Source organism: Endocarpon pusillum (genome assembly GCF_000464535.1).
Source record: "Endocarpon pusillum Z07020 unplaced genomic scaffold scaffold5524, whole genome shotgun sequence".
NCBI classification, from domain to species: Eukaryota; Fungi; Ascomycota; class Eurotiomycetes; order Verrucariales; family Verrucariaceae; genus Endocarpon; species Endocarpon pusillum.
In genome coordinates, this window is record NW_006916522.1 from 119,519 (window position 1) to 128,427 (window position 8,909).

Sequence of the window (8,909 nt, forward strand, 5' to 3'; positions counted from 1 at the left end):
ACAGGCTGCATCCAGACACCTCGAATGGGTCAATAGACTCACGATGTCGTCCGCTGTGGATCTCCCCGCCATGACCCTTGCCTCTACGCTATCGAGCAGTAATCCCAGCTCGCTCGCCCATTATGCCACTTTGACTGCGGAGCAGTCTCTATCTGCCCAAGTCGATCACGGTAATGCGAAGCCCAACATGTGGGGTGCGTTTTGTAGATTCGTGCTCTTCGTGTTGAGAATCATACCCGGAATTCTAGTCTGGCTGATCACATTTACCACCATAACACTTCCGACATGGCTGTTCACATTGTTCTCTACCACTCTGACCTTCACGATGAATGCCACTACTCTGTATGTATCTCCAGACCAGGTGACTGACATGTGCATTCTGATCGTGTTCCAAGTCTCCTGATTGTCCTCGCAATCGTATCGACCGTCAGCTGGTTTGTACGCTATCGGTTCCTCAACATGTACACCAGACTTCCTCCCGAGCCACAGCGGAAGGAAGCCCAGATCGATCTCTTTCCAGATTCGCAGGAGGGAGACTCGAAGCCAGGGTTGGCCAATTATCTGGACGAGTTCTTGGAAGCTTTCAAAGTCTTTGGCTATCTGGAACGGCCAGTCTTTCATGAGCTTACTCGAACGATGCAAACGAGAAAATTGATTGCGGGAGAGACGCTATTGCTGGAAGAAGAGAAGGGGTTCTGTCTTGTTGTTGATGGTCTGGTGCAGATTTTTGTCAAGTCTCTGCAGGGAAGGCATCGCAGCAAAAATGAAGAGCACAGTGGAGGCTTATTTGGCGATGAAGAGGATCAACACTTGCAAGGCAATCTACGTTACCAGCTCTTGACGGAAGTGAAAAATGGTGCATCTATGTCCTCCCTCTTTTCGATTCTGTCTCTATTCACGGAAGATGTCAAACTTCGAACAGAAGACCAACATTCCAGCGGTTCAAGCTTTGGTCAAAATCAGCGTACTCCAGATTCGGCGGTCATGAGCCCTGTGGAATTTCCTCCGAGCCCTCGAAAAGGATGGCCAGCGGACGGACGACCTCCGACTAGAGGTGGTGATACCAAAGAACAGCTTCCTAGCGTGCCTCCTCTAACACTCGACTCTATGACGCCCACCTCAGAACAAGAAGCGCATCAATCGAAACGTTCTTCTATGCGCGGTAGAGGTGGCAAGACCAAATCAGCGCATCCCGATATTGTGGCCAGAGCTATGGTTGATACCACCATAGCTATTATCCCGGCAAGTGCGTTTCGAAGACTTACTAGGACATATCCGAAGGCAACAGCTCATGTTGTTCAAGTGATTCTGACACGGCTACAGCGTGTGACATTGTCCACTGCGCATGGTTATCTTGGTCTTACGACAGAGGTTCTACATATGGAACAGATGATGAATAAGTATACCAGCTATGATCTTCCCAATCATCTTCGAGGCGATGCTCTTAATCGTTTAAAGGACAAATTCAAGAAAGAGAGGGATCGCATTGGTCATGAGGAGAGTATGAAAGGAATTGCTTTGCATAACCCAGTTAGCAATAGAAGACGTTCATCTTCTACCATGAGAAAGGAAGCCCTGTTGTCTTCAAAACTCGCTGCAACAAGGTCCAGTTCTTTGTCTGTGTCAACGTTGAACCATCAGCTCGAGGGAGAGCGACATGTCAGTCCAGGGGATTTGATATCCAATATGCAAATCTCAAGACGAGGGCATCGCTCTGACCAAGTTCACAGTCCGCGAACACCATATGCGCCATCTATCCACCCACTAACGCCACTTGGCAGCCCGCTTATCGAACAGGAGCAGCCACTTTTTCGACCCGGCCCTCAAAATGGATTATTGCACCGCCAGCAATCTGTGGACGAAGATAGCATCCTCAGAGAATCTGTGCTTGGTTGCATGATCAAATCTTTAGGCCTCACAATGAATGCTCTGGACGCTTTACCGAAGGGTAACTCATCTGTGGAGCAGTCGCCACGCCTGATTTCATATGACTCAAGGCGGCAAACAGCCGTCTTCAACAATGCCTTTGGTTTCATGGATGCGTACGAGACCTCTGCGGATGCGGAGTCAGAATCGGCAATATCCAACTCAGGCACTAGTCTAGCAGGCACCATGCACGATCGAAATCTGAATGATGAATTGATCGACGATGTGGAGATTGTGTTCTTCCCTCAAGGATCAGTGCTCGTGGAGCAGGGTGAGCGTAATCCTGGCGTATACTATGTCATCGATGGATTTCTTGATGTGAGCGTACCAGTCGATGAAAAGGAGGACAGATCAAGCCATGACAGAACCGGATTCCCCAACACAACACGTCAAAGCCATTCCTCAGAAGACGCGTTTCCTACGCTGCGTAAGACCATAACTAACTCATCACGTAACTCTTCTGTACGTGGCAAGTCAAGAGATGGGCGAAGGCACCAAGGTCGAAAATCCCTCTTCTTGATAAAGCCAGGTGGCATAGCTGGTTACATCGGTACAATCTCGTCGTACAGGTCGTTCACAGATGTTACTGCTAAGACAGATGTTTATGTTGGGTTTTTGCCCAGAGCATCTCTGGAGAGATTCGCCGATAGGTACCCTGTTGTGCTATTGACGATGGCAAAAAGATTGACAAGCCTGTTGCCTCGCTTGCTACTCCACATAGACTTTGCGCTGGAGTGGGTGCAGGTCAATGCTGGACAAGTTATCCATCACCAGGGAGATGATAGCGATGCTATCTACATCGTGCTCAACGGTCGACTGCGTTCCGTACTCGAAAAGGAAGATGGTAGTATGAGAGTCGTTGATGAATTTGGACAAGGAGAAAGTATTGGCGAGCTCGAGGTCATGACAGAGTCGCCTAGAGCCGCGACCCTGCACGCCATCCGAGATACCGAGCTTGCAAAGTTTCCTCGGTCGCTATTCAACAGTCTTGCACAAGAACATCCTGGAATTACCATCCAAATTACCAAGCTGATTGCCCAGCGAATGCGGGCACTCATCGATGATCCACTCTCCGAAACAGGCTCGCACAATTCTAGTTTTACAGGGACCAGCAATTTCAGCTCCTCGGTCAATTTGCGAACCGTGGCTATACTGCCTGTGACCGCTGGAGTTCCAGTAGTTGAGTTCGGAAATCGTCTTCTGACTGCTTTCACTCAAATTGGCATTTCCAACGGAGTCACCTCGCTCAACCAAGCAGCTATATTGAATGTCCTTGGAAGACATGCGTTTAGTCGAATGGGAAGGCTGAAACTCTCCCAATATCTTGCAGATCTAGAAGAGAAGTTCGGTATGGTACTATACATTGCGGACACCAATGTCAATGCACCTTGGACACAGACCTGTATCACGCAAGCCGACTGCATCCTTCTTGTTGGACTTGCAGAAGGCTCCCCAAACGTTGGTGAGTACGAGAGATTCTTGCTTGGCATGAAGACCACGGCCCGGAAAGAGCTTGTGTTGTTGCACGCTGAACGATATTCTCCTCCTGGGCGAACTCGGAAATGGCTCAAGAATCGAGTGTGGATCAATGGAGGCCATCACCACATACAGATGGCGTTCCGAACCACTCCGGAGACAACACCTCACCCGCAGACAAGACGTCTTGGATCTGCGATCAAGCAGCGAGTCCAAGTCATACAAGCAGAAATTCAGAAATATACATCTCGGCGTGTCCGCCAAACTCCTTCCTACTCGGCTGAAACTCCTTACAAAGGCGACTTCTACCGCCTTGCACGACGACTGTGTGGGAAATCAGTTGGGCTCGTGCTTGGTGGTGGTGGAGCACGCGGCATTTCGCAAGTGGGTATCATTCGTGCCCTTGAAGAAGCTGGTATACCTATTGACATCGTTGGTGGGACCTCCATCGGTGCGTTCATCGGAGCTCTTTATGCTCGAGATGCAGACGTCCTTCCCATGTATGGCCGAGCAAAGAAATTTGCCGGCCGGATGGGGAGCATGTGGCGTTTTGCGCTGGACCTCACATATCCTTCCGCCTCTTACACCACTGGACATGAGTTCAACCGAGGCATCTTCAAGACGTTTGGCAATTCTCAGATAGAAGACTTTTGGTTGGAGTTCTACTGTAACACCACCAACATCAGCAAATCAAGGTCAGAGATCCACACTTCGGGTTACGTTTGGCGTTACGTTCGGGCTAGTATGTCTCTTGCAGGCTTGATTCCACCTCTCTGTGACGAAGGCAGCATGCTTTTGGATGGCGGCTACGTGGATAATCTGACAGTCGCCCACATGAAATCTCTGGGGGCGGATGTCGTCTTTGCCATCGACGTTGGCAGCGTTGACGACAATACGCCTCAGCAATTTGGCGACTCCCTTTCCGGCTTCTGGGCTCTCTTGAACCGCTGGAATCCATTCTCTCCGTATCCTAATCCACCCACTCTCTCTGAGATCCAGGCCCGGCTGGCATATGTCAGCAGTCATGATGCACTTGAGAGAGCAAAGACCACGCCGGGCTGTCTGTACATGAGACCTCCAATCGATGCATATGGTACTCTGGAGTTTGCCAAATTCGATGAGATATATGAGCTGGGTTATGCATATGGCAAGGAGTTTCTAGCTAAAGTAAGGGAGAAGGGTGATCTCAAAGGTGTGGTTGGAGATTGGGATGAGTCGGAGGAGGAGAAGGGGTTGAGAAGGACAATGGCGCCCAGGAGAGCAAGCATTTGAAGCATGTTATTGAAGCCTTCTCTGCATTGTTCTGTGGGAACGCGATGTGGGCACTGTGTCCTTGCGACCTTAGCTGTATGGAGACATCGTGCTGCTGTACATCGAAGACTCTGGAAGTAGGTATCCTTAGACCAGCTGTTTAGAAGACCTGTGTGAGATTGGCAAGATGTAACCCTGATACATAGCTGCCCGAATACCTCACGTAAAGCTTCACGTAAAGCATCACGTTGATATTGCCCTTTCCCATTGACCCTTGAACAGCTCCAATAGCTCACGTCACGTACTCAATCTTCTATGCACGGAGAGCAGCGGGGAGGAGAGAAACGAGGATGAAGTGTGATCGGCCTCCTCCGAAATGCGCTGAGCTTGGGTACTTAGGAACCTTAGGAACCCCGTATTCCATCCATTGATAAGATCCTGGATACTTACACCACCATCAAACAAATAACCGAAAAAATCGAGATCTCCTTGCAGAGGAAAGATTTCTTCCTAATAACTACTTTTTCACACCCTGAACCTCACTGGGATCAGGGGGTTTTATCCACCCGTGAATTCCATCTCTTTTCCCATCGATGTCACTCGCCCTCCGCTCGGGAATCCGCGCGGAATATTTTTTTCTGGCGTCTCAATCTGAAGTCTCTTTGGGATTACCCTGAGGACTGCGCACTCGGCATTCTACCGACCCTCGCTCGATTTTGGATTCACTTGGGCGGCGCGAACCGGGCATGCGCGCTTCCTTATCGGATGGCATGGCTTCCTCTGTGCCTCGGACGGTCTATCTAGGCACTTTCATCTCCGCGCCCCATGCTGGACCGGAGGCAGGGCTCGAGATTCGAGATGGGGCCGTGCTGGTTTCCGCCGGGGGTGTTATTGAGAAGTGTGATTGGAGCGTTAGGTCGGCGGAGGAGGCGAGGGCGGTGTTCGGGGTGGGAGAGGAGGTTGGGGTGAGGACTTTGGGGGAGGGAGAGGGGAATGGGTTCTGGTTTCCGGGGTTTGTTGGTGAGTCTGTCTTTTCTTTTCTCCAGGTTTCTGCATTCGATTGTGCATCTGGGATGTTTCGATGCGGTGTCTCGAGTTGTGTTTTGGTAGGGGCCTGGGAGAGGGCGCTGCTGGGTGTGGATGCGAGCAGGGAATTTGAGTCGTGGGCTGGAGCTGTAAGAGGGCGAAGTCCTTGGAGGCATTAAATAAAGGCTGTGAGCTGAAGACCAAGAGAAGGAAGAGGAGGAAAGGGGAAGCGCGGACGCACTCTTTGGAAAGGGAGGGATTCTGACTGCAAGACTACGCGCTTGACCATCCTCGAAATCTCTGCGACACCCTTTCTCCCTTGTCCTGTGCACGTCGCCTCGCTGTCCTACTTTATCTCATGAGACGGAAAGCAAAACATCAACCCGCTTTCACTACCAAGTTTTCACACTTTTCTTCAATAGTGAAGTCTCATCTTATCTAACCCACAAGCAGATACCCACATCCACGCCCCTCAATACCCCAACACCGGCATCTTCGGGCAATCCACCCTCCTCGACTGGCTAGAAACCTACACCTTCCCCCTAGAATCATCCCTCGGCAATCCCAACTCACCCCTATACACCAGTCATCCCACGCACAATGCCCCCACCGACCCCCTCACCCGCGCCAAACAGATCTACCGCCGCGTCATCTCGCGCACCCTCGCATCCGGAACAACAACCGCAGCCTACTACGCCACCATCCACGTCGAAGCCACGAACGCATTGGCCGATCTCGCCCTCGAGCTTGGTCAACGCGCTCTGATTGGGCGTGTGTGCATGGACGAAGCGAGGACATGCCCGGAGTACTACCGCGACGAGAGCACGGAGGTCAGCATGGCGAACTCGAGGGCTTGCGTCGAGCACTGCAGAACGCTAGACCCGAGCGGGGAGAGGATCAAGCCAATACTCACGCCCAGGTTTGCGCCGAGCTGTCAGCTTTCTACGTTGACTGCGCTGGCGAGGCTGGCGAAGCAGGAGCACCTGATGGTGCAAACGCATATCTCGGAAACTACCTCGGAGATCGAGATGGTGAGGAGGATGTTCCCGGATTCGGATTCTTACGCCGCAGTGTATGACGACGCCGGGTTGTTGGGCGAGAAGACGATCTTGGCGCATGCTGTGCACCTGAGCAAGGAAGAAAGGGCACTGGTGAGGGAGAGGAAGGCCAAAGTGGCGCATTGTCCGGCTAGTAATTCGGCGTTGGGGTCAGGGTATTGCCCTGTGAGGACGCTGTTGGAGGAGGGGATCGACGTTGGTTTGGGGACAGATGTTAGTGGTGGGTTTTCTTTGAGCGTGCTGGAGGCGGTGAGGCAGGCATATTTGGTTTCGAGGACGGTGGCATATCATGCTGGTGGGAATACCAAATACAATATTGGCTTGGCGGAGGGGCTACATCTGGCAACGGTGGGTGGGGCAAAGGTGGTGGGCATGGAGGGACGAATGGGGGCTTTTCGGGAGGGAATGCTCTGGGATGTTCAAGAGGTTGGGCTGGGCAGAGTTGATGGGAATGGTAAGGGTGAATCAAGTGCTGTTGATCTGTTTGGTTGGGAGTTTTGGGAAGAGAAGGTCGCCAAGTGGGTTTGGAATGGCGATGACAGAAATGTGAAGAGGGTGTGGATTGGTGGTAGACTTGTTCATGGACAGGACTGAGGACTGAGGAGGGCAGAGGATAGGGATAGAATACACAATATGCATGTGCTAGAGCAGGCCCGAGACTGGTGTAAGTGTAAGATTATTGCCACTCCAGGCTTGCCGAACAAATTCCACGTTGTTATCCCTGGATTCTGGATACAGGATACTGGAGAGATTTCCTAGCAAGGAGCTGGAGTGATGCGAACAAGTTACAAGTGGTTCCTTGATTAGTGCAGAAGCACACTGGAGATATCACACTGGAGATATCAGATGCCCTGTTGAACGTCCATCGCACCACTACAGAGACGTCTTCGGGCAAAGGACCCTAGAATTCAAAGCCCAGCATCATACTGCCACAGAGACTAACCAGTGTGGGCTTAGACTACCCGGACCGACCCCCTAGCTCAGCATCAGCCACAGGCCAGATTGGGCAATATGTTGCTTGCAACCTCGAACCCAGGATGCAATGGGACAGGATGGTCATGATATGGTCATGATATGGTCATGATATGGTCACTGCTGGGACGGAGCTGTCGGGTGGGAAGGTCTATGTTCTAAACAACATTCCCAAGGTCACGTTTAGAACTCCGATCAGCTCTGCCCAATACCCCCGAACCCAACTGCTGATGCCCTAGCCCTAACCCACCCGCTTTACACCCAGCTGATGACCACCTCCAACCAGAAGGCCACGTCTGCTTGGTCACAGATGGCAAGCATCAGATATGGCAGGGTGACCGTGCCCCGGCCGTGCATCCGGCCGCTGTTGAACAGGCTTCAGCTGGGAATAAATCATTCTTGGAGCCAGAAAACCACCTCGCGCGGGCTAGGCACAGCTCCATCTCATCACCGAACGCGTCTTCCATTCCCACTCGCCGTATCCCGCGCATGGGGCCTACAAAGAAACCAAGCTTTACGCGACCTCCTCCTCCGCCGGAGGATTGGAAGCAAGCCGTCCTTTACAGCTCCCGAGTCACTTTCTTCTCGCCGGCTAAGCCAAAGTTTCACGCTCTCCGATGGCCGCACGCTCGGCTTTGCCGAGTACGGCTCACCCAATGGGATTCCGGCTTTCTTCTTACACGGCTACGTCGGCTCGCGGGCGGATGGTGTCGAGTGGCACGATACGGCAGCCAGGCTACACGTGCGGATCATCTGCATGGACCGACCGGGCTTCGGCCTCTCCTCATTTCAACCCAACCGGCGCATCCTCGACTTGCCCGGGGATCTCCGCCAGCTGGCTCGCCATCTCAATCTGCGCGCGTACTATGTGTTTGGGCAGTCTGGCGGCGGGCCGTACGCTCTCGCCTGCGCATACGCTCTCCCCAAGGGTGAAGTCAAGGGCGTGGGCGTGGTGGCGGGCATGGCGCCGTGGGAGTTCGGCAGCAAGGGCATGAAGTGGCAGAACCGCGTCATCTTCAACGCGCTGGCCACCGTGCCGCGCCTGGTGCGCATCTTCGTCGAGACTGGATCTGGGTGCCGCGGCTGCAACGCGAGAGTAAGGCCGAGCTGGAGCGGGAGTACAGGAAGAACCTGGCATCGCTGAAAGCGAGGGATCGAGCGGTGCTCGCCGATCCCGCCGCTGTCAAGGCGGCCGCGGCC

The 8,909-nt window shown here is 52.7% G+C and overlaps 3 protein-coding genes across 3 annotated transcripts in view; all 3 read left to right on the forward strand.

Annotated features, from left to right (window-relative positions):
- Window positions 1-43: 43 nt before the first annotated feature.
- On the forward strand, window positions 44-4,674 carry EPUS_03647 (Lysophospholipase; the record flags this gene model as incomplete). The annotated part of the gene is made up of 2 exons (XM_007806494.1): window positions 44-342; window positions 396-4,674. The coding sequence occupies 2 exons, from the start codon at window positions 44-46 to the stop codon at window positions 4,672-4,674; spliced, it is 4,578 nt and encodes a 1,525-aa protein (XP_007804685.1).
- A 749-nt stretch (window positions 4,675-5,423) lies between these two features.
- EPUS_03648 (uncharacterized protein) lies at window positions 5,424-7,331 on the forward strand (the record flags this gene model as incomplete). Its single annotated transcript, XM_007806495.1, has 2 exons — window positions 5,424-5,673; window positions 6,133-7,331. 2 exons carry the CDS (start codon window positions 5,424-5,426, stop codon window positions 7,329-7,331), a joined length of 1,449 nt encoding a protein of 482 aa, XP_007804686.1.
- Window positions 7,332-8,019: 688 nt separating this feature from the next.
- Window positions 8,020-8,909, forward strand: part of EPUS_03649 (uncharacterized protein) — a gene marked incomplete at both ends in the record, with an annotated part of 1,261 nt that continues 371 nt past the window's right edge. The window contains one exon of the mRNA XM_007806496.1: window positions 8,020-8,805. Within this exon, the coding sequence (XP_007804687.1) occupies window positions 8,020-8,805 (786 nt within the window). The remainder of the gene's footprint in view (window positions 8,806-8,909) is intronic.